Below are 23,344 nucleotides of genomic sequence, written 5' to 3'. Positions count from 1 at the left end.
CCCCGGAGACAAAAAGTTCTTATCTGAGCAATTTAGATAAGGAGCAATCTAAGGAGCAAAGACCACGTGTTGACCATCAAACAGGCCATCTGGAGGCAAAACTTGTCTGGAGAATTTAGAAGTAATCCCAGCACTTTGGAAGGCTGAGGTAGATGGATCACTTAAGGTCAAGAGTTCGAGGGAGCGGCAGCGGCGGCCGGGCACGGCGCGAGGCGACGCCACAGGACAGCAGCGGCAGCAGGAAACGCAGCGGCGGCCGCAGCAGCAGCAAAACGGATCGGTGGAGAGGCGCCGCCGCCGCCGGGCCGGGCGTCGCGCGCCGAGGCTCGGGGGGAGTCGTCGCAGCCGCCGCCACCGCTACCGCAGCCGCCGCCGCCGCCGCCCAGGTGACTGAGGAGAGAGGCACCTCCTCGCTCCCGCCGCCGCCGGACTTCAATGCCCAGTGCCCAGCTCGCCAGCGTTTTTCGTTGGAATATACGTTGCACATTTATGGCGATTCTGAATGTGAGAGCAGATTTCTGCCAGGCTGAGCACAGCGTTTTCGCTGACAAGTGAGCTTGGAGGTTCTATGTGCCATAATTAACATTGCCTTGAAGACTTCTGGACACCGAGACTGGCCTCAGAAATAGTTGGCTATTTATTTATTTATTTATTTATTTATTTATTTATTTTGAGACGGCGTCTCGCTCTGTCGCCCAGGCTGGAGTGCAGTGGTGCGATCTCAGCTCACTGCAACCTCCGCTTCCTGGGTTCACGCCATTCTCCTGCCTCAGCCTCCTGAGCAGCTGGGAGCACAGGCGCCCGCCACTACGCCCGGCTAATTTTTTGTATTTTTAGTAGAGACGGGGTTTCACCATGCTAGCCAGGATGGTCTCGATCTTCTGACCTCGTGATCCACCCGCCCTGGCCTCCCAAAGTGCTGGGATTACAGGCGTGAGCCACCGCACCCCGGCAGCTTTTTTTTTTTTTTTTTTTTTTTGAGAGAGAGAGTTTCCCTCTGTCGCCCAGGCTAGAGTGCAATGGCGCAATCTCGGCTCACTGCAAGCTCTGCCTGCCGGGTTCAGGCCATTCTCCTGCTTCAGCCTCCTGAGCAGCTGGGACTACAGACGCCCGCCACTGCGCCCGGCTAATTTTTTGTGTTTTTAGTAGAGACGGGGTTTCACCGTGTTAGCCAGGATGGTCTCGATTTCCTGACCTCGTGATCCGCCCGCCTCGGCCTCCCAAAGTGCTGGGATTACAGGCGTGAGCCACCGCGTCCGGCCAGCTTTTTTTTTTTAATTGCAAGCATATTTCTTTGAATGACTCCAGTAAAATTAAGCATCAAGTAAACAAGTGGAAAGTGACCTACACTTTTAACTTGTCTCACTAGTGCCTAAATGTAGTAAAGGCTGCTTCAGTTTTGTATGTAGTTGGGTTTTTTGGAGTCCGAAGGTATCCATCTGCAGAAATTGAGGCCCAAATTGAATTTGGATTCAAGTGGATTCTAAATACTTTGCTTATCTTGAAGAGAGAAGCTTCATAAGGAATAAACAAGTTGAATAGAGAAAACACTGATTGATAATAGGCATTTTCATGGTCTTTTTAATGTTTTCTGTTGTGAAACATTTCAAGATTTATTGATTTTTTTTTTCACTTTCCCCATCACACTCACAGGCACGCTCACACTTTTTATTTGCCATAATGAACCGTCTAGCCCCTGTGAAGATCTCCTATGAGAACATGCGTTTTCTGATAACTCACAACCCTACCAATGCTACTCTCAACGAGTTCACAGAGGAACTTAAGAAGTATGGAGTGACGACTTCGGTTTGAGTTTGTGATGCTACATATGATAAAGCTCCAGTTGAAAAAGAAGGAATCCACGTTCTAGATTGGCCATTTGATGATGGAGCTCCATCCCCTAATCAGATAGTAGATGATTGGTTAAACCTGTTAAACACCAAATTTCATGAAGAGCCAGGTTGCTGTGTTGCAGTGCATTGCGTTGTGGAATTGGGAAGGGCACCTGTGCTGGTTGCACTTGCTTTGATTGAATGTGGAATGAAGTACGTAGATGCAGTTCAGTTTATAAGACAAAAAAGAAGGGGAGTGTTAAATTCCAAACAGCTGCTTTACTTAAGATGCGATTACGCTTCAGAGATACCAGTGGGCATTGCTGTGTTCAGTAGAAAGAAATGTAAATGAAGGCTGACTTGATTGTGGCATTTAGAGGGAACTCCTGGTACCTGGAAATGTGAATCTGGACTCTTACCTGTGTCATGAAAGTAGTGATGGGTTCAGTACTCCTCAACCACTCCTAATGATCAGAACAAAAGCAAACAAGAAATCTCTCTATAAAATGAATAAAATGTTTACGAAAAAAAAAGAGTTTGAGACCAGCCTGGACAACATGGTGAAATCCCATCCCTACAAAGGTTAACTGGGCTTGGTGGCACGTGCCTGTAATCCCAGCTACTCAGGAGACTGAGACAGGAGAATGGCTTGAACCTGGGTGGCTGAGGTTCCCGTGAGCTGAGATTAAAAAAAAAAAAAAATCATACTTCCCTAGTATCTAAAGTTGATATCTGATTCCAGGCCTCTTTCAACTTTTTTTGTTTGTTTGTTTGTTTTTTTGAGATGGAGTCTCGCTCTGTCATCCAGGCTGGAATGCAAATGGCACGATCTTGGCTCACTGCAACTTCCACCTCCAGCGTTCAAGCGATTCTCCTGCCTCAGCTTCCCAAGTAGCTGGGACTACAGGCGTGTGCCACCAAGCCTGGCTAACTTTTTTTTTTTTTTTGAGAGGGAGTCTTGCTCTGTCCCCCAGGCTGGAGTGCAGTGGTGTGATCTCGGCTCACTGCAACCTCCGCCTCTCCGGTTCACGCCATTCTCCTGCCTTAGCCTCCCGAGTAGCTGGGAGTACAGGCGCCCGCCAACACGCCCGGCTAATTTTTTGTATTTTTAGTAGAGATGGAGTTTCACCGTGTTAGCCAGGAGGGTCTCGATCTCCTGACCTCGTATCCGCCCGTCTTGGCCTCCCAAAGTGCTGGGATTACAGGCGTGAGCCACCGCGCCCAGCACCTGGCTAACTTTTGTATTTTAGTACAGACGGGGTTTCACTGTATGTTGGCCAGGCTGGTCTCAAACCCCTGACTTGAGGTGACCTGCAAGCCTCAGCCTCCCAGAGTGCTGGGATTACAGGCGTAAGCCACCGCTCCTGGCCTAAGGTTGGCTATTTTTATGGTTATTTCTTGATTATATGATAAACAAGGGGTGGGTTAGTAATGAATTTTTCAGAAAAGGGGTGGGGATCCCCCCCAACTGAAGGTTCCTCCACTGTTTAGACCATATAGGGTAACTTCTGGACGTTGCCATGGCATTTGTAAACTGCCTGGCGCTGCTAGGAGTGTCTTTAGCATACTAATGCATTATAATTAGCGTATAATGAGCAGTGAGGACGATCAGAGGTCACCTTCCTGTCTTGGTTTTGGCAGGTTTTGACCAGTTTCTTTGCTGCATTCTGTTTTATCAGCGGGGTCTTGTGACCTTTTACCTTGTGCTGACCTCCTGTCTCATCCTGTGACGAAGAAGGCCTAACCTCCTGGGAATTCAGCCCAGCAGGTCTCTGCCTCATTTTACCCAGCCCCTGTTCAAGATGGAGTCGCTCTGGTTGGAAACTTCTGACAAAATGACAGCTCCTGTCATGTTGCTGCTGCTGCCGCCAATGGACAGCCTTTAACGTGCCCGCCAGCCCTGCTCCACGGCCGGCCTGGGCTCACATGGCCCCATCCCTCCTCGAACCTCCTAGCCTGTTACTCAAATCTGCAAGTTCTCTGCCTTCTCAGGGCCTTCAATAAATGCATTTCTTCTGTCTGGAAGGCTCTTCCTTTCCCTCTTCTAGCCAATTCCTATTCATCCCTGAGTTTCAGATTAAAAGTCACTTCCTTTGGAAACCTTACTTCGTTACTTCGCTACTTACTGCACTACTTCGCAGCATCACAACTATGATGGAAATCCTTACTTACGTTAAATATCTGGTTTCTAGGTCACCTCCCTGACGGGGACGGTAGGGACCGTCTTCTCGTTCATCAGTAGGGAAGTAGCTATGGCAGTGCCTGATACAAAATAAACTCCAAATGTGTATTTATTAGATGGTTGGATGGAAGTTATTTGCGTGTGAAAGCGCGTTTTACCCGAAGGCGCTCTGTGAGGGCCAGCGGGTCCCCTTCGGCCCTGGAGCCAGGGTCACACGCTCCCCACCGCGTGCGGTCACGAGACGTCCCCAAGGGAGTATCCTGGTACCCGGAAGCCGCGACTCCTGGCCCTGAGCCCGGGCTTGGCCTTCGGGTCCACGTGGCCGGAGGCCGGCAGCTGATTGGACGCGGGCCGCCCCACCCCCTGGCCGTCGCGGGATCCGCAGGACTGAGACCATGGAGGCGGTGGCGGTGGCCGCGGCGGTGGGGGTCCTTCTCCTGGCCGGGGCCGGGGGCGCGGCAGGCGACGAGGCCCGGGAGGCGGCGGCCGTGCGGGCGCTCGTGGCCCGGCTGCTGGGGCCAGGCCCCGCGGCCGACTTCTCCGTGTCGGTGGAGCGCGCTCTGGCTGCCAAGCCAGGCTTGGACACCTACAGCCTGGGCGGCGGCGGCGCGGCGCGCGTGCGGGTGCGCGGCTCCACTGGCGTGGCGGCCGCCGCGGGGCTGCACCGCTACCTGCGCGACTTCTGTGGCTGCCACGTGGCCTGGTCCGGCTCTCAGCTGCGCCTGCCGCGGCCACTGCCCGCCGTGCCGGGGGAGCTGACCGAGGCCACGCCCAACAGGTACCGCCCCGAAGCTTCCCCGCGTCCGCCCGAGGCGCTTACCCCCTCCCGGAGCCGCTGCCACCCAAATCGGGAGGCTGAGCGGGGAGCGCTGGCCGGAAGGCCCAGCTGCGCCGCCTCCAGCAGCTGTGTGGCCTTGAGCCAGCCACTGTGCCTTTCAGAGCCTCGGCTGGCCCACCTGAAAAACGGAAAGAAGACGCCTACCGTGCAGTGTTATTGTGAGGATTTGCACGATGATGGGCATAGAATTTGTGGTGCACAATTGGTGATGAGTGAATTTTCTTGCCTTCCTCCCCCACCTTCTCTTTGAACCTGCGGGCTGAGGAAGGACGCCTCCATCCCCCACCCCACAGGCCTGTGTTCCAGCGCCTGCCACACTATGGAGTGATGTGTTCACACAGCTGTCCTCCCCTGCCCATCTGTTAGACTGTGGGGGCAGGGATTCCCCGTTCCAGGAAAACACCGTGCAGAGGAGGGGCTCTGGCAGTGTGGCATGAAAGTGGAATATGCCACCCAAATACCCGCCAGGCTAGAGGGCCCTGGGAGAGTGCAGGGGACGAGTGCCTCAGAAGCCCAGCCCGGGTACCTGGTCTCAGCTCCACCTGGGGTGGGTCCCAGTGTGCAGCAGAAGGGCCGAGTTTGGAGCCCCTCTCCTCTCCTCTAGGTGGGGGATGGGGGATTTGTTCCAGGGCCGTGTACCCTCCAGGGTGGGATGCGCCCCTGCTCATGACACTGCCCGCAGGTACCGCTATTACCAGAATGTGTGCACGCAAAGCTACTCCTTCGTGTGGTGGGACTGGGCCCGCTGGGAGCGAGAGATAGACTGGATGGCGCTGAATGGCATCAACCTGGCACTGGCCTGGAGCGGCCAGGAGGCCATCTGGCAGCGGGTGCGTGCCCACTGTCCCCTCCCCACCCTCCTCTATGGCGGGAGCCACCCTAGGTGTTTTCACCCGCCCCCCAGCATGGGCGCAGTGTCTCTCTCTAGAAGTGCTTTCAGCGTGCACAATGGCTTGGGCCTCCTAAAAACTGAGGCTTCCGGCCGGGCGCGGTGGCTCACGCCTGTAATCCCAGCACTTTGGGAGGCCTAGGCGGGCGGATCAGGAGTTCAGGAGATCGAGACCATCCTGGCCAACATTGTGAAACCCCGTCTCTACTAAAATACAAAGAATTAGCAACCTGGGCAACAGAGCGAGACTCTTTCTAAAAAAAAAACAAAAAACTGAGGCTTCCAGTTTGAGGAGTGGGGCTCCTTCCCCCATCTCCCCTATGCAGCCAATCACCTGGTCCCTTGGATCCAACTCATGGGCAGCTCTAGATCTGCCTCCCTGGAAGCTTCTGTGCTGCAACGGCTGCTCCAGGCGCTGCTTAAGCTCTTCACACAGCTGCCCTGCCCTTCCATCTGGCACTCTTGCTCCATGAAGCCTTCTAAGGCCTTCCTCTTGGGGGAAAGCCCCTTTGTGCCCCATCTCCTCACCCATGCGACAAAGGCGACACAGTGAACTCACCTACTCACAGGTCTCTTTCCTCTGGGCTGTGGGCTCCTTGATGGCAGGGTTCGGATTTTGTCTCAGTAGCCCTAGCGCCCAGCACAAAGAAGCAATGAGTGAATGGTTGTTGAATGAATGAATGAATGAATGAACGAAGATGAATATATTTCTATGTGTGGGCCCTTCTTCCTCAGGTGTACCTGGCCTTGGGCCTGACCCAGGCAGAGATCAATGAGTTCTTTACTGGTCCTGCCTTCCTGGCCTGGGGGCGAATGGGCAACCTGCACACCTGGGATGGCCCCCTGCCCCCCTCCTGGCACATCAAGCAGCTTTACCTGCAGGTAAAAGGATGGAAAAGGGAAGGGGCAGAATCGGTGATAGATGGTCATGGGCCCAGGAAGGGTGGTATTAGGCCGGCCCCAGGGCTCTTAACTGAGGCGGGGGGCTCCGTGTATCCTGGGAGATGAGGGCCTTCTCATAGGACAGCAGTGGCCATGCTCACCACCCTTCCTTCTGTTCTTCCAGCACCGGGTCCTGGACCAGATGCGCTCCTTCGGCATGACCCCAGTGCTGCCTGCATTCGCGGGGCATGTTCCCGAGGCTGTCACCAGGTGAGGTTCCGCTCACCCCCTCCACTTAGCTCAGAGAGGGAATTTTATTCCCTTCTAGAACATGATTTAAAAACTTAAGCTCTGGGCCGGGCGCAGTGGCTCACGCCTGTAATCCCAGCACTTTGGGAGGCCGAGTTGGCTGGATCACCTGAGGTCAGGAGTTCGAGACCAGCCTGGCCAACATGGTGAAACCCTGTCTCTACTAAAAATATAAAAATTAGCTGGGCATGGTGGCATGCGCCTGTAATCCCATCTACTTAGGAGGCTGAGACAGGAGAATTGCTTAAACCTGGGAGGCAGACGTTGCAGTGAGTAGAGATCACGCCATTGCACTCCAGCCTGGGCGACGAGCGAAACTCTGTCTCAAACAAACAAACAAGCTCTGGACGTAGGCCTGGGTTTGATTTCTGACTCTGCTACTAATTAGCTGTGTGACTTCGGGCAGATGACATGACTGCTCTGTGCCTCAGTTTCCTTACTTGTAAAATGGGATCTCTACCCACTTTGCTGTAGGGTTTGTAATTATCTCTCGATCTATCTGTGACTTTGCACAGAGTGCTAGCAAATGGCAGCCCTTAGGAGTGGCAGCAGGGGTGCTGCAGTGTCCCTTGTCCCTCCTGTTCCTCTGTGCTTCCCAGCCATCCTCTCACATGTGGTTGGGAAAAGTCTTCAAGGCCCACCTGAGACCTCCCCTCCTTCAGGAAGCCTTGCTAGTGCCCCCCATGACCTCCTTTGCACCTGCTAGTGTCTGGCTCCCATACTCTCGTAGGACTTAATGCATGCCAGTGGCCTCCCTGCCCGCCTCTTTGCCCCCATCACCAGGTGGCAGGAAACTCACTCATTCATTCAATAAACTTGGTCCAGCTGTCTGAGGCTGCCAGAACTGGCTGTGCTGGGTCCTGGGAGGCGGCAAGAAAGGTGCCCAAGGGCTTACCCCTGATAGGGGAGATATGTTGGCTGAAGGATACAATGTGGGGACAAAGACAGGAATATATGTGTGTTCCGCTCTCCTCTGCCGGGAGAGAGGGGCAGGAAGGGCTCAGGGCAGAGCCCAGCCTTGAAAAATGAGTGTTGCTTGGACGGACGCTTGGCTAATGCTTGTAATCCTAGCGTTTTGGGAGGCTGAGGCGTATGGATCACCTGCGGTCAGGAGTTAAAGACCAGCCTGGCCAACATGGCGAAACCCCATCTCTACTAAAAGTACAAAAATTAGCCAGGCGTGGTGGCGGGCTCCTGTAATCCCAGCTACTCGGTAGGCTGAGGCAGGAGAATCTCTTGAAGCCAGGGACCAGAGACTGCAGTGAGCCGAGATCACACCACTTCACTCCAGCCTGGGTGACAGAGTGAGACTCCGTCTCAAAAAAAAAAAAAAAAGAAAGAAAATTAAACACCTCATGTTCTCACTCATAGTGGGAGTTGAACAATGAGAACAACATGGACACAGGAAGGGGAACATCACACACCAGGGCCTTTCGCGGTGTGGGGGTCAAGGGGAGGAGTAGCATTGGGACAAATACTTAATGCATGCGGGGCTGAAAACCTAGATGACGGGTTGATGGGTGCAGCAAACCACCATGGCACATGTATACCTATGCAACAAACCTGCATGTTCTGCACAGAACTGAACTGAAAGTATAATTAAAAAAAAAAAAAAAGCTGGGTGCGGTGGCCCACACCTGTAATCCCAGCACTTTGGGAGGCCGAGACGGGCGGATCACAGGGTCAGCAGATCGAGACCATCCTGGCTAACACAGTGAAACTCAGTCTCTACTAAAAATACAAAAAATTAGCCGGGTGTGGTGGCGGGCACCTGTAGTCCCAGCTACTAGGGAGGCTGAGGCAGGAGAAGGGCATGAACCCGGGAGGCGGAGCTTGCAGTGAGCTGAGAATGCGCCACTGCACTCCAGCCTGGGGGACAGAGTGAGACTCTGCCTCAAAAAAAAAAAAAAGAAAGAAAAAGGAGCGTTGCTTGTTTCAGGCCACAGGAAGGGGAGAGATAGTGAAAGTTTTTCAGAGAAGGTGGCCAGGGAAGGAGAAGAAAGGACTGTAGGCAGAGAGCATAGCCTGTACAAAGCCATAGAGGCAAGAGAAACCAGGAGCTGTAGAGAAGTTGGCAAGGCTGGTGAACACTATGGCGGCTTCCATGAAATGTCTGAGCTTTTGCTCCCCACTAGGGTGTTCCCTCAGGTCAATGTCACGAAGATGGGCAGTTGGGGCCACTTTAACTGTTCCTACTCCTGCTCCTTCCTTCTGGCTCCGGAAGACCCCATATTCCCCATCATCGGGAGCCTCTTCCTGCGAGAGCTGATCAAAGAGTTTGGCACAGACCACATCTATGGGGCCGACACTTTCAATGAGATGCAGCCACCTTCCTCAGAGCCCTCCTACCTTGCCGCAGCCACCACTGCCGTCTATGAGGCCATGACTGCAGGTACAGTGCCTGGGTGGGGTGGGAGAGCCCCCCAGACCCTCAAAAAGAAGGGAGTAGCAGATGTCAGTAGGGGTAGGCAGAGGGACTGGAATAATGCCTCGCCATAACACACAGTACTTTATAGTTTACCAAGCACGTGTACACATGCGTTGTCTCAGTGAATCCCACTGTGGTTGAGAGGTGAGCTCTGGAAGCCGACAACCTGGGTCACACCTCGCGCTCCTATTTCCTGGCCGTGTGACTTATGACTCATGACCTCCTTCCCAGTGTCTCATTTGCTTTTCCTGTAAACTGGGACTACCTCATAGGTAGAATAACGCCTGGCCCAGAGCAAAGGCCACTAAGAGCTAGCTATGAACAGGGATTTTGTTTCATCTCTGCGTGGTTGCTGAAGTAGGCACTGCAGGCAGGAGGTGAGTGGATGTGCCTAAAGGCACTAAGTGCGCATCCTGCTACAAAACTGTGAAGCCAGGGCTCCTTCCTGCCACTTAAAGGAGGAGTGGAGGGGAGGGCGCCCAAGTCAGGAATGACTTAGTGGAGAGGCGTCTGTGTTGGCCAGGAAGGGAACAGATCAGCTCAGCCTTTCTTGAGCAGTACTGTTCCAAGTGTGACCCAAAACCAGCAGCAGCAGCAGCAGCAGCCCGAGCTGTGAGATGGCAAATTCTCAGGCCCTACCCAAGACCTGAAGCAGAAGCTACATTTTTTTTTTTTTTGAGACAGATTTCACTCTGTTGCTGAGGCTGGAGCACAGTGGCACAATCTCATCTCACTGCAACCTTCGTCTCCTAGGTTCAAGCGATTCTCCTGCCTCAGCCTCCCGAGTAGCTGGGATTACAGGCGCCCCCCCACCACACTCGGCTAATTTTTGTATTTTTAGTAGAGACGGGGTTTCGCTATGTATGTCAAGCTGGTTTCAAACTCCTGACCTCAAATGATTCGCCCACTTCAGCCTCCCAAAGTGCTGGGATTACAGGTGTGAGCCACCTTGCCTGGCCAATTTTTGTATTTTTAGTAGAAACAGGTTTCACCATGGTGGCCAGACTGGTCTCAAACTCCTGACCTCAGGTGAACTGCCCACCTCAGCCTCCCAAAGTACTGGTATTACAGGCGTGATCCACTGCGACTGGCCTTGATTTTGTTTTTGAGACAGACTCTTACTCTGTCGCCCAGACTGGAGTGCAGTGGCACAATCTCAGCTCACTGCAACTTCTGCCTCATGGGTTCAAGTGATTCTTGTGCCTCTGCCTCCCGAGTAGCCGGGATTACAGGCACCTGCCATTACGCTAGGCTAATTTTTGTATTTTTAGTATAGACAGGGTTTCCCCACATTGGCCAGGCTGGTCTGGAACTCCTGGGCTCAAGTGATCCACCTGCTTCAGCCCCTCAGAGTACTGGGATTATAGGTGTGGGCCACCACGCCCATTCAGAAACCTCCATGTTTTAAGGAGCCCTCTGGGTAACTCTCATGTTCACCCAAGCTGCTGAACCCTGTCCTGGAGTTTTCAGGGGGACGCGTATGTGCCACAGAGCGTCCCGCTGGTGGGGGTCATGGGAAGCCATGACCTGGGATAGACAGTCATCTGTAGAGTGGGGTGAACATTCCCTGGGCCCTCTGTTTCATCACTCCTCTTCTCTGTTCCCCCTACCTCCTGTCCACAGTGGATACTGAGGCTGTGTGGCTGCTCCAAGGCTGGCTCTTCCAGCACCAGCCGCAGTTCTGGGGGCCCGCCCAGATCAGGGCTGTGCTGGGAGCTGTGCCCCGTGGCCGCCTCCTGGTTCTGGACCTGTTTGCTGAGAGCCAGCCTGTGTATACCCGCACTGCCTCCTTCCAGGGCCAGCCCTTCATCTGGTGCATGCTGCACAACTTTGGGGGAAACCATGGTCTTTTTGGAGCCCTAGAGGCTGTGAACGGAGGCCCAGAAGCTGCCCGCCTCTTCCCCAACTCCACCATGGTAGGCACGGGCATGGCCCCCGAGGGCATCAGCCAGAACGAAGTGGTCTATTCCCTCATGGCTGAGCTGGGCTGGCGAAAGGACCCAGTGCCAGATTTGGCAGCCTGGGTGACCAGCTTTGCTGCCCGGCGGTATGGGGTCTCCCACCCGGACGCAGGGGCAGCGTGGAGGCTACTGCTCCGGAGTGTGTACAACTGCTCCGGGGAGGCCTGCAGGGGCCACAATCGTAGCCCGCTGGTCAGGCGGCCGTCCCTACAGATGAATACCAGCATCTGGTACAACCGATCTGATGTGTTTGAGGCCTGGCGGCTGCTGCTCACATCTGCTCCCTCCCTGGCCACCAGCCCCGCCTTCCGCTACGACCTGCTGGACCTCACTCGGCAGGCGGTGCAGGAGCTGGTCAGCTTGTACTATGAGGAGGCAAGAAGCGCCTACCTGAGCAAGGAGCTGGCCTCCCTGTTGAGGGCTGGAGGCGTCCTGGCCTATGAGCTGCTGCCGGCACTGGACGAGGTGCTGGCTAGTGACAGCCGCTTCTTGCTGGGCAGCTGGCTAGAGCAGGCCCGAGCAGCGGCAGTCAGTGAGGCCGAGGCCGATTTCTACGAGCAGAACAGCCGCTACCAGCTGACCTTGTGGGGGCCAGAAGGCAACATCCTGGACTATGCCAACAAGCAGCTGGCGGGGTTGGTGGCCAACTACTACACCCCTCGCTGGCGGCTTTTCCTGGAGGCGCTGGCTGACAGTGTGGCCCAGGGCATCCCTTTCCAACAGCACCAGTTTGACAAAAATGTCTTCCAACTGGAGCAGGCCTTCGTTCTCAGCAAGCAGAGGTACCCCAGCCAGCCGCGAGGAGACACTGTGGACCTGGCCAAGAAGATCTTCCTCAAATATTACCCCCGCTGGGTGGCCGGCTCTTGGTGATAGATTTGCCACCACTGGGCCTTGTTTTCTGCTAATTCCAGGGCAGATTCCAGGGCCCAGAGCTGGACAGACATCACAGGATAACCCAGGCCTGGGAGGAGGCCCCACGGCCTGCTGGTGGGGTCTGACCTGGGGGGATTGGAGGGAAATGACCTGCCCTCCACCACCACCCAAAGTGTAGGATTAAAGTACTGTTTTCTTTCCACTTAAACTGATGAGTCCCCTGGGTCTGTCAAAATGAGAAGGTCACTGCTGCCACGCTTGGGAGGATTCAGGGCTATAGCATGGCCCTGGGGTGGGACCTGTTCTCCCATCCCTTGCCTCACGTCCCTGTTTTTGTTTGTTTGTTTGTTTGTGACGGAGCCTTGGTCTGTTGCCCAGGCTTGAGTACAATGGCACAGTCTCGGCTCACTGCAACCTCCGCCTCCTGGGTTCAAGCAATTCTTGTGCCTCAGCCTCCCGGGTAGCTGGGACTATAGGCATGCACCACCACGCCAGGCTAATTTTTTTTTTTTCCAAGATGGAGTCTTGCTCTGTCGCCCAGGTTGGAGTTTAGTGGCACCATATTGGTTTACTGCAACCTCTGCCTCCCGGGTTCAAGCAGTTCTCCTGCCTCAGTCTACCAGGGAGTTAGGACTACAGGCCTGTGCCATCACGCCCGGCTAATTTTTGTATTTTTCATAGAGATGAGGTTTCACCATGTTGGCCAGGCTGGTCTTTAACTCCTGAACTCAAGTGATCCACCTGCCTCGGCCTTCCAAAGTGCTGGGATTACAGGAGTGAGCCACCGTGCCCGGCCACGTCTCTCTTTTTAACACTAATGTTACCCTGACCTTTGAACGTAGAATGCCCTTCTGTTGCAGGAAAACCTCTTTTCAAACCATGTTTGTCCTTTGCTGGCATGCCACAGCAACAGTCACCAACACAGAAGACTTCTGTGACCAAATATTTGGAGGATTTTCCCCACACACACCAAGCAGCAGACATCAGCTGGGTGTCCTCCAATTCAGTTCCAATGTAATCAACCAGAGACAGCATCAGATCCCACAGGGTTAGGGTGCAGACCCATGAGACTACCCCCTCCTTCCCAACGGTTACAAGTCCTGATCCCTGGAACTTCTGACTAACTGGCTTCAAGTTGGAGTTCCCATGACCCCCTTCCCCTCTTTGGAGTCAACTCATTTGCGACAGCGACCCACGAAACACAGGGAAACCCTTATTATGTTTATTGCTTTATTACAGAGGAAAAAATTTTTTTCTTTCTTTTTTGAGACAGGGTCTCACTCTGTCATCCAGAATGACTGCAGTGGCAGGATCTGGCTCCGTCACCCAGGCTGGAGTGCAGTGGCATGATCTCGGCTCACTACAGCCTCCATCCCCCCAAACCCCACGCCTCAGCGCCCCACCCCGCAAGTGGCTGGGACTCTAAGCATACACCACCACACCCAGCTAATTTTTTTGTAGTTTTTGCAAAGACGGGGGTCTCATTCTGTTGCCCTGGCTGGTCTTGAACTCCTGAGCTCCAGCAATCCCCTTGCCTTGGCCTCCCAAAGTGCTGGGATTACAGGCATCAGCCACCGTGCCCAACCTCAAAGGATATTTTAAAGGATAGAAATAAACAGCCATATGAAGAGATACAGACGGGGCGGTCTGGAAGGGCCCAGAGCAGGAGCTTCTATCTCCATAGAGTTGGGGTTACATCACCCTCCAGGCACATGGATGAGTTCTTCACCTTCTGTCAGCCTCCACACATTCAGCTCTCAGAAGCTTCCCGAACCCTGTCCTTTGGGCCTTTTATGGAGAACTCCATTGGCTGTCCATGACTGAAGCATGGACAACTGTGATAATGTGATTGGGCAAAAAGGGTCTGATCTAAGCCCAGCAAGGCCAGTCCAGATTCTTTGGGCCTTTGTGCAGCATTCCTTTCTCCAGGGTATGGGGCAAGGACCCACTCTGGAATGAGGATCCTACAACCCACAATCAGATTAGAGTCCTGCCTTGGGCAGCTGAAAAGAGGACAGGAGAAGGTCAGAGAGAAGAAAGGCTGCTTTTTGAGGCCTGAGGCGCCCCAACATGACAACGAAAGACTGTAACCATGGTCATGTGAGTTATGAGCTAGGAACCCTGGACGAAACCAACACATATACAATCATCTCCCACTTCCCAACGCCTTTACTTTCACAGCCTCTGCAGCAAACTGCGGTCACTATAATCGCTCCTGTGGCACAGAGGCATACCCAGGGGAATCTGCCCAGGGGGCCACTCTGTGCCCACATGGGAACCCACACCTGCTTGTAAAGCCTCCCCTCCCTCTGACCAGAAACGAGGACAGTTTGTTGTTCCAAGCAGTGGGCTCATGTCTGTTTTGGCTCAGAACAGGGTGGGGAGAGTGGGCCAGGGACCCACAGGAGGGCTTACCTTGAGATTGTGTGGGAGACACAACAAGGGGTGGGGGCCTGCAGGCGGGGCGGGGTGAAGCAGGTGATATCCAGCCCAGAGCCCCAGCCTCTCCCCACAGTCTCACCATGGCCTGCACCGTGGTGCTCATCACCGGCTGTTCCTCAGGTATTGGCCTGCACTTGGCAATACATCTGGCTTTGGACCCATCCCAGAGCTTCAAAGGTATAGATAGGTAGGACAGGGAGGGAGAGAAGGGAAAAGCCCTTGGAGGCCAGAAGAGAAGTCAGATCTTCCTCCTCTCCCAAAACCTCCAGTGTATGCCACGTTGAGGGACCTGAAAACACAGGGCCGGCTGTGGGAGGCGGCCCGGGCCCTGGCATGCCCTCAGGGATCCCTGGAGAGGTTGCAGCTGGATGTAAGGAACTCGAGCTCCCTGGCCACTGCCCGGGAACGCGTGACCAAGGGCCGTGTGGATGTGCTGGGTGAGCCTCCTGGAAACATATGGGCTCCTAGGAGCCTTCTCCGCCCTGCGTTGAAACCAACATGTCCCCAGGCCCCTGGAGCATGAGGGGACAGGCCGTGCTGAGGGTGATGCTGAGGCGGGCTGGTTGGGCCTCTGTCCCCGCAGTGTGTAACACAGGCCTGGGCCTGCTGGGGCCGCTGGGGGAGGACGCCGTGGCCTCTGTACTGGATGTGAATGTAGTAGGTACTGTGCGGGTGCTGCAGGACTTCCTGCCAGACATGAAGCAGCCGGGTTCGGGACGCGTGTTGGTGACTGGGAGCATGGGAGGATTGATGGGTGAGTGGCAGGGACCGGGCCCCGGAGCTCCAGATTCTTTGTGTGCGGAGCTGAGCCTTGAAGGCAGGCTCCTTAGGGGGTGGGGTGCAATCAGCTTGGAGGGGCACTGCCTGCCGGGGGATGACCCCCTGGCCGCTGCGCCTCAGGAACCTTGTCTTCCCACCCAAGGGCTGCCTTTCAATGACGTTTATTGCGCCAGCAAGTTCGCGCTCGAAGGCTTATGTGAGAGTCTGGCGGTTCTGCTGCTGCCCTTTGGGGTCCAGTGAGTCAACACCCCCGTCTCCTCAACCCTCTTAACTCTGACCTAGAGATGCCGAGCACCCTGTCCTGCGGAAGCCGCTCTGGTCTCTGCCCGGCTTACATTTGCTGTGTGCCAGGCACTTAGGCTGGAGCATTGGCACGCATTGTGCCACTTGCTGACCTGGCTGCTGAAGTGTTGGTATTGTTATGGGGAAGCTCCAGCCAAGAGAGGTTAGGTGACTGGCCCAAGGTCATGCAGCGGCCGGGGACCCCGCCAGGTTCGAATTCTGACACCAGGGCTTCCTGGCAGCCTCAGATGGGTTTGGGACGGCTGTCGAGCAATAACCCGCTATTCAAATGTTCTGGTTATCCCCAGCGCTCTTTCCACCTTCGGGACGCAGCGGTGCTGTTCCGGGTCGTGGCCAGGGCCGGGGTCGGGGCCGGTGCTGGGGCAGGGGATGGGACTTGGCGCCTGGGTCGCCTCCGTCCCTGCCCACTTGCGGCTCTCGGGCCAGCAGCGTGAGCCTGATCGAGTGCGGCCCTGTGGACACCGCCTTCATGCAGAAGGTGTTGGGCGGTCCCGACCAGGTGATGGACCGCACGAACACCCGGACCTTCCGCCTCTTGCACTAATACCTCCACCACAGCAAGGAGATCTACCGCGAGGAGGCGCAGCACCCTGAGGAGGTGGTGAAGGTGAGCCGGGGGCGGGACTCCGGGAGCGGGGGCGGTGCGTCCTCCTGCGCGCAGCCGGGGCCAGAGCTCTTCTCCCGCCGCCGCAGGTCTTCCTCACCGCTATGCGCGCCCCGAAGCCGACCCTGCGCTTTCACAACCAGGCGCTTCCTGCACCAGCTGCTGATGCGCCTGGACGACCCCTTTGGCTTCGACTACGCCGCCGCCATGCACCGGGACGTGTTCGCCGACGATCCCGCAGAGGCCGAGGCTGGGGCCGAGGCCGGGGGCGGGGCCGGTGGGATGGGAGACCCTGAGCTCAGCGATCCTCTGGCCGCCCCGCAAGAAAGGCTCCGTCAGCCACTGTCTCCCGCGCCCTCCTTTGTCTCCTGGGCCTGTGCGGTCCCTGGGGATGGGACGGCGGTGGCGGCTGTGGATGGCTAATTAAGACAGATCACGTTAGCCCGTTATATCTGCGCGGCTAGGCACGATGGCTGTCGCCTATAATCCCAGAGCTTTGGAAGGCCGAGGCAGGAGGATCGCTCCAGGCCAGGAGTTCCAGACCAGCCTGAGCAACATAGTGAGACACCTCATCTCTAAAATAAAAAAATTAGCACAGTGGCACCATTCCTTGAGCTCAGGAGTTGGAGGCTGCAGTGGGCATGATCGAGCTACTGCTCTCCAGCTTGGGCGATAGAGTGAGACACTGTCAATTAATTAATCAAATCAACCAACCAACCCAACAACTCAGAAACCAAGGTCCAGAAAGAAGCCAGCCCAGGATCATGCCTCAAGTCCACAGTAAAGCCCAGACACAGTCACTGGATACCCAAGGGGCATCTGCAGGAGGAGTTAGGTGGGACTTGGGTTGGGGTAGAGTCAGGTTGTGACCTGCACTCCATTAGCCATGAGACCTCAGGCAAGTTCCTTGCTTTCTCTGAGTGCTTTCCTTTCCTCTCCCTTTTCTTTTCTTTTTTGTTTTTCTTTTCTTTTGAGACGGAGTTTCGCTCTTGTTGCCCAGCCTGGAGTGCAATAGCGCGGTCTCGGTTCACCACAACCTCTGCCTCCCGGGTTCAAGTGTAGCTAGGATTGCAGGCATGTGCCACCACGCCCAGCTAATTTTGTATTTTTAGTAGAGACGAGGTTTCTCCATGTTGGTCAGACTGGTCTTGGACTCCCGACCTCAGGTGATCCGCCCGCCCTGGCCTCTCAGAGTGGTGGGATTACAGGCATGACCCACCCCATCCGGCCCTCTGAGTCTTTCTTATCTGTAAAATGGGTATAATAATACCTATCTAATGGATTTTAGTAATGGTGGAGATAATGCCTGAAAGTGCTAGTATAGAGGTTTAATAGCCAGCAAGGACTGTTATTAGAACGAATAGTAATATGACTACTGTCACATTTTGCAAATGTGTAAAGAAGAAAGAGGGCTAAGTGAATCAAAGGGAGACAGCCCCACTCACCCTGTTCTGCCCCAGAAGACTGAGCGATCCCCACCATCTGGGAAGCTGCCTCACCAGGAGGTTCAGCTGGGGCTACAGGACTGGCTACTTTGCTACAATGGCCCGTCTTTCCCAAGCCCAGTGGAGGGTCCCAGGGGGGCAGGAGTCATTGATAGGGGCCAGTAGGGTTGTAGAGCCACTATCTGAACTTCTGTGGAGGTCTGGTGCAGGGGAGGTGTGAACAGATAAGAGGCTAGGTGAGGATGCAGCAGAGGAAGGGGACAGGAGTGCCCCAGGAGGGGGCGGTACCGAGGCAGGGATTCAGCTGGGTCTGAGAGGGAGGCAAGGCTGAGGGGGATGGCCCTTTGGAGTGGGCAGGGACATGACCACAGAAAGCCTGGGAAGTGGAAACAGACAGGAGCCTGTTGGAGCTCTTGGAGCTTTGTGTGGGGCACTAGGGGAAGGAGGCAGGCACTCCACCCTGACCTGCCCCTACCTCTGGATGAGGGTCTTCTCTGCCTGTTGGATGATGTGCTGCCCCTGCTCTTGGAGGAAGAGGCCTCCCAGCCACCCCCTCCTGCCAGTCGCCTTGCCCTGCTGACCCAGACAGATCTGCTATCCCTACAGCATGCAGGAAGGCCACAGGGAGGGGGCCCAGGTGGCATGGGTTTCTGAGGCCTGGGATCTGCTCTCAGTCCCGCTCTCGCCAACCCCCTTTGCCCCTCTGTGACAGTGTGTGTACATATGCGTGCATGTGTGTACCTGTGTGGTGTGGCTCACAAGGTCACCCCTGGGGGTGGGATGATAAGAGGTAAAGTGTGACCCCCTCTCTTCCGTACATTCATACTTTTTTTAAGCTTGTGAATATTCACATTGTTAATATAATCTTCTGCAGTCCCATGACTTCGAATAGCACTTAGATGCCGATGACCCCCCCACCAAAGAAACCCCACTGTCTCCCACAGACTCCAGGTCTGTATCTCCAACTGCCTGCTCAATACAACACGTCCACCTGATGCAATGAACTTAATATGTCTAAACCCCAATTCCACATTTCCAGTCCTCCTACCGGCTCCTCCCCCAGTCTTCTCTACTTTACTGTATGACAACTCCATTTTTCCCAATACTGGTTTTAAAAACCCTGGAGTAGTCCTTGACTCCAGTCTCTCTCACCTTTCAACCAATTCAGCAGCAAATACTGACAGCTCTACCTTTGCTCATCAAAGCATATCCCCAAATCACCCTATTCCAGACTGCACACTGTCATCTCTCCCTTCAATTACAGCAGTAGCCTCCTAACTAGTTTTCTTGATTCCACTCTTGCCCATCAGCAGTGAAATTACCCCAGAGCAGTTAAAATGATCTTTTAGGATGGGCACAGTGGCTCACGCCTGTAATACCAGCACTTTGGGAGGTGGAGGCTGGCTGATCCCCTTAGGTTGGGAGTTCAAGACCATCCTCACCAACAGGGAGAAACCCCATCTCTACTAAAAATACAAAAATTAGCCGGATGTGGTGGGACGTGTCTGTAATCCCAACTACTTGGGAGGCTGAGACAGGAGAACTGCTTGAACCCGGGAGGTGGAGGTTGCAGTGAGCCAGAATCGTGCCACAGCACTCCAGCCTGGGCAACAAGCGTGAAACTCCATCTCAAAATAAAATAAAATAATCTTCTAAAAATGACAGGGCCAGGTGGGGTGGCACTTTTTTATAATCCGAGCACTTTGGGAGGCTGAGGTGGGCAGATCGCTTGACATCAGGGGTTTGAGACCAGCCTGGCCAACATGGTGAAACTCCGTCTCTACTAAAAATTAGCTGGGTGTGGTGGCGGGTGCCTGTAATCCCAGCTACTCGGGAGGCTGATGCAGGAGAATCGCCTGAACCAGGGAGATGCAGGATGCAGTGAGCCAAGATCAGGACACTGCACTGCAACCTAAGCAATACTTTGTCTCAAAAATAAAAAAAGCCTGGGAAACAAAGTGAGACCCCGTCTCTACAAAAAAGTCAAAAAATTAGCTGGGTATGGTGGCAGTGATGGCACACACCTGTAGTCCCAGCTACTTGGGAAGCTTTTTAATATTTTTTGCAGAGACCGGGTCTCACTCTGTTACCTGGCCTGGTCTTGAACTCCTGGGCTCCAACAATCCCCTTTCCTGGGCCTCCCAAAGTGCTGGGATTACAGGCATGAGCCACCGTGCCCAACCTCAAAGGATATTTTAAAGGATAGAAATAAACAGCCATATGAAGAGATACAGACAGGGCGGTCTGGAAGGGTCCAGAGCAGGAGCTTCTATCTCCATAGAGTTGGGGTTACATCACCCTCTGGGCACATTCTGTCAGCCTCCACACGTTCAGCTCTCAGAAGCTCCCGAACCCTGTCCTTTGGGCCTTTTATGGAGAACTCCATTGGCTGTCCATGACTGAAGCATGGACAACTGTGATAATGTGATTGGGCAAAAAGGGTCTGATCTAAGCCCAGCAAGGCCAGTCCAGATTCTTTGGGCCTTTGTGCAGCATTCCTTTCTCCAGGGTATGGGGCAAGGACCCACTCTGGAATGAGGATCCTACAACCCACAATCAGATTAGAGTCCTGCCTTGGGCAGCTGAAAAGAGGACAGGAGAAGGTCAGAGAGAGGAAAGGCTGCTTTTTGAGGCCTGAGGCGCCCCAACATGACAACGAAAGACTGTAACCATGGTCATGTGAGTTATGAGCTAGGAACCCTGGACGAAACCAACACATATACAATCATCTCCCACTTCCCAACGCCTTTACTTTCACAGCCTCTGCAGCAAACTGCGGTCACTATAATCGCTCCTGTGGCACAGAGGCATACCCAGGGGAATCTGCCCAGGGGGCCACTCTGTGCCCACGTGGGAACCCACACCTGCTTGTAAAGCCTCCCCTCCCTCTGACCAGCAACCGGGACAGTTTGTTGTTCCAAGCAGTGGGCTCATGTCTGTTTTGGCTCAGAACAGGGTGGGGAGAGCGGGCCAGGGACCCGCAGGAGGGCTTATCCTTGAGATTGTGTGGGAGACACAACAAGGGGTGGGGGCCTGCAGGCGGGGCGGGGCGAAGCAGGTGATATCCAGCCCAGAGCCCCAGCCTCTCCCCACAGTCTCACCATGGCCCGCACCGTGGTGCTCATCACCGGCTGTTCCTCGGGCATCGGCCTGCACTTGGCCGTACGTCTGGCTTCAGATCCATCCCAGAGCTTCAAAGGTATAGATAGGGCAGGGACAGGGAGGGAGAGAAGGGAGGAGCCCTTGGAGGCCAGAAGGGAAGTCAGATCTTCCTCCTCTCCCAAAACCTCCAGTGTATGCCACGTTGAGGGACCTGAAAACACAGGGCCGGCTGTGGGAGGCGGCCCGGGCCCTGGCATGCCCTCCGGGATCCCTGGAGACGTTGCAGCTGGACGTAAGGGACTCAAAATCCGTGGCCGCTGCCCGGGAACGCGTGACTGAAGGCCGCGTGGACGTGCTGGGTGAGCCTCCTGGAAGCATATGGGCTCCTAGGAGCCTTCTCCGCCCTGCGTTGAAACCAACATGTCCCCAGGCCCAGGGAGCACGAGGGGACAGGCCGTGCTGCGGGTGATGCTGAGGCGGGCTGGTCGGGCCTCTTGTCTCCGCAGTGTGTAACGCAGGCCTGGGCCTGCTGGGGCCGCTGGAGGCGCTGGGGGAGGACGCCGTGGCCTCTGTGCTGGACGTGAATGTAGTAGGGACTGTGCGGGTGCTGCAGGCCTTCCTGCCAGACATGAAGCGGCGCGGTTCGGGACGCGTGTTGGTGACCGGGAGCGTGGGAGGATTGATGGGTGAGTGGTAGGGAGTGGCCTCCGCAGCTCCAGATTCTTTGTGTGCGGAGCTGAGCCTTGAAGGCAGGTTCCGCGGAGGGGGGTGGAGGGGGGTGCCGTCAGCTTGGAGGGGCACCGTCTGCCCGGGGATGACCCCCTGGCCGCTGCGCCTCAGGAACCTCGTCTCCCCACCTAAGGGCTGCCTTTCAATGACGTTTATTGCGCCAGCAAGTTCGCGCTCGAAGGCTTATGCGAGAGTCTGGCGGTTCTGCTGCTGCCCTTTGGGGTCCAGTGAGTCAACACCCCCGTTCCCCGAACCCTCTTAACTCTGACCTAGAGACGCCGAGCACCCTGTCCTGCGGGAGCCGCTCTGGGGCGATCTCCCTGGCCCTCTCTGCCCGGCTCACATTAGCTGTGTGCCAGGCACTTGGGCTGGGCGCATGGCACGCATTGTGCCACCTGCTGACCTGGCTGCTGAAGTGTTGGTATTGTTATGGGGAAGCTCCAGCCCAGAGAGGTTAGGTGACTGGCCCAAGGTCACACAGCGGCCAGGGACCCCGCTAGATTCGAATCCTGACACCAGGGCTCCCTTGTAGCCTCAGATGGATTTGGGAGGGCTGCTCCGGCAGGAACCCGCGTTTCAAATGTTCTGGTTATCCCCAGCGCCCTTTCCGCCTCACTTCCCAGCGCAGCGGTGTTGCTCGCGGACGGGGGCCGGGACGTGGTTGGGGCTGGGAATGGGGTTGGGGCTGGGACTGGGGCCTGGCTCGCGTCCGCCCCCTCCCACTCGTTGCTCTCCGGCCAGCAGCTTGAGCCTGATCGAGTGCGGCCCAGTGCACACCGCCTTCATGGAGAAGGTGTTGGGCAGCCCAGAGGAGGTGCTGGACCGCACGGACATCCACACCTTCCACCGCTTCTACCAATACCTCGCCCACAGCAAGCAAGTCTTTCGCGAGGCGGCGCAGAACCCTGAGGAGGTGGCGGAGGTGAGCGCCGGGCTGGACTCCAGGAGTGGGGGCGGTGCGTCCTCCGGCGCGCAGCGGTGGCCACAGCTCTCCTCCCGCCGCCGCAGGTCTTCCTCACCGCTTTGCGCGCCCCGAAGCCGACCCTGCGCTACTTCACCACCGAGCGCTTCCTGCCCCTGCTGCGGATGCGCCTGGACGACCCCAGCGGCTCCAACTACGTCACCGCCATGCACCGGGAAGTGTTCGGCGACGTTCCGGCAAAGGCCGAGGCTGGGGCCGAGGCTGGGGGCGGGGCCGGGCCTGGGGCAGAGGACGAGGCCGGGCCCAGTGCGGTGGGGGACCCTGAGCTCGGCGATCCTCCGGCCGCCCCGCAGTAAAGGCTTCCTCAGCCGCTGTCTCCCGCGCCCTTCTTTGTCCCATGGGTCTGTGTGGTCCCTGGGGATGGGGCGGCGGTAGCAGCTGTGGGTGGCTAATTAAGATAGATCGCGTTAGCCAGTTTTACCAGCGCAGCTAGGCGCGATGGCTGTCGCCTGTAATGCCAGCGCTTTGGGAGGCGGAGGCAGGAGGATCGCTCAAGCCCCCGAGTTGGAGACCAGGCAGAGCAACACAGTGAGACCCCCATCTCTACAAAAATAAAGAAAATTTAAAAATCAGCACAGTGGCACCATTCCTTGAGCCCAGGAGTTGGAGGGTGCAGTGAGCATGATGGGGCCACTGCACTCCAGCCTGGGTGACAGAGTGAGACCCTGTCAATTAATCAAATGAACCAACCAACCGAAAAACTCAGAAACCAAGGTCCAGAAAGAAGCCAGCCCAGGATCACACCTCAAGTCCATATTAA

General features: G+C 55.6%; 3 protein-coding genes and 1 pseudogene across 4 annotated transcripts; all 4 read left to right on the top strand.

Moving 5' to 3' along the window:
- Positions 1–1,569: 1,569 nt before the first annotated feature.
- On the top strand, positions 1,570–2,263 carry LOC134808859 (protein tyrosine phosphatase type IVA 2-like; annotated as a pseudogene).
- Positions 2,264–4,376: 2,113 nt separating this feature from the next.
- NAGLU (N-acetyl-alpha-glucosaminidase) lies at positions 4,377–12,405 on the top strand. Its single transcript, XM_523654.8, has 6 exons — positions 4,377–4,792; positions 5,535–5,682; positions 6,477–6,623; positions 6,808–6,893; positions 9,068–9,324; positions 10,984–12,405. Exons 1-6 carry the CDS (start codon positions 4,410–4,412, stop codon positions 12,192–12,194), a joined length of 2,232 nt encoding a protein of 743 aa, XP_523654.2. The 5' UTR covers positions 4,377–4,409; the 3' UTR covers positions 12,195–12,405.
- Positions 12,406–14,279: 1,874 nt separating this feature from the next.
- Positions 14,280–16,870, top strand: LOC100614183 (estradiol 17-beta-dehydrogenase 1). The gene is given in 7 exon segments (XM_016931783.4): positions 14,280–14,816; positions 14,909–15,076; positions 15,223–15,393; positions 15,562–15,655; positions 16,152–16,329; positions 16,416–16,456; positions 16,458–16,870. Coding segments are annotated over 7 exon segments (1,041 nt in total). The 5' UTR covers positions 14,280–14,719; the 3' UTR covers positions 16,750–16,870.
- A 3,886-nt stretch (positions 16,871–20,756) lies between these two features.
- HSD17B1 (hydroxysteroid 17-beta dehydrogenase 1) lies at positions 20,757–23,156 on the top strand. 2 transcript variants are annotated; one of them, XM_024350290.3, is made up of 6 exons: positions 20,757–20,970; positions 21,065–21,232; positions 21,380–21,559; positions 21,736–21,829; positions 22,347–22,524; positions 22,611–23,156. In XM_024350290.3, exons 1-6 carry the CDS (start codon positions 20,874–20,876, stop codon positions 22,878–22,880), a joined length of 987 nt encoding a protein of 328 aa, XP_024206058.1. In that variant the 5' UTR covers positions 20,757–20,873; the 3' UTR covers positions 22,881–23,156. The 2 variants fall into 2 exon arrangements, with proteins under 2 accessions (XP_024206058.1, XP_016802347.3); XM_016946858.4 differs by having other exon boundaries at positions 22,347–23,156.
- Positions 23,157–23,344: the final 188 nt, after the last annotated feature.

The sequence above is a fragment of the Pan troglodytes genome, chromosome 19 (assembly GCF_028858775.2).
Source record: "Pan troglodytes isolate AG18354 chromosome 19, NHGRI_mPanTro3-v2.0_pri, whole genome shotgun sequence".
NCBI lineage: Eukaryota > Metazoa > Chordata > Mammalia > Primates > Hominidae > Pan > Pan troglodytes.
This window is presented reverse-complemented; position numbering and strand designations above follow the sequence as displayed.

Coding starts and splice junctions, on each gene's coding strand:
- HSD17B1 (XM_016946858.4), top strand. CDS start 20,874: ATGGCCCGCACCGTGGTGCTCATCACCGGCTGTTCCTCGGGCATCGGC. Junction 20,971..21,064: donor TCCATCCCAGAGCTTCAAAG/GTATAGATAGGG, acceptor CAAAACCTCCAG/TGTATGCCACGTTGAGGGAC. Junction 21,560..21,735: donor GAGCGTGGGAGGATTGATGG/GTGAGTGGTAGG, acceptor TCCCCACCTAAG/GGCTGCCTTTCAATGACGTT.
- NAGLU (XM_523654.8), top strand. CDS start 4,410: ATGGAGGCGGTGGCGGTGGCCGCGGCGGTGGGGGTCCTTCTCCTGGCC. Junction 4,793..5,534: donor ACCGAGGCCACGCCCAACAG/GTACCGCCCCGA, acceptor CACTGCCCGCAG/GTACCGCTATTACCAGAATG. Junction 5,683..6,476: donor AGGAGGCCATCTGGCAGCGG/GTGCGTGCCCAC, acceptor CTTCTTCCTCAG/GTGTACCTGGCCTTGGGCCT.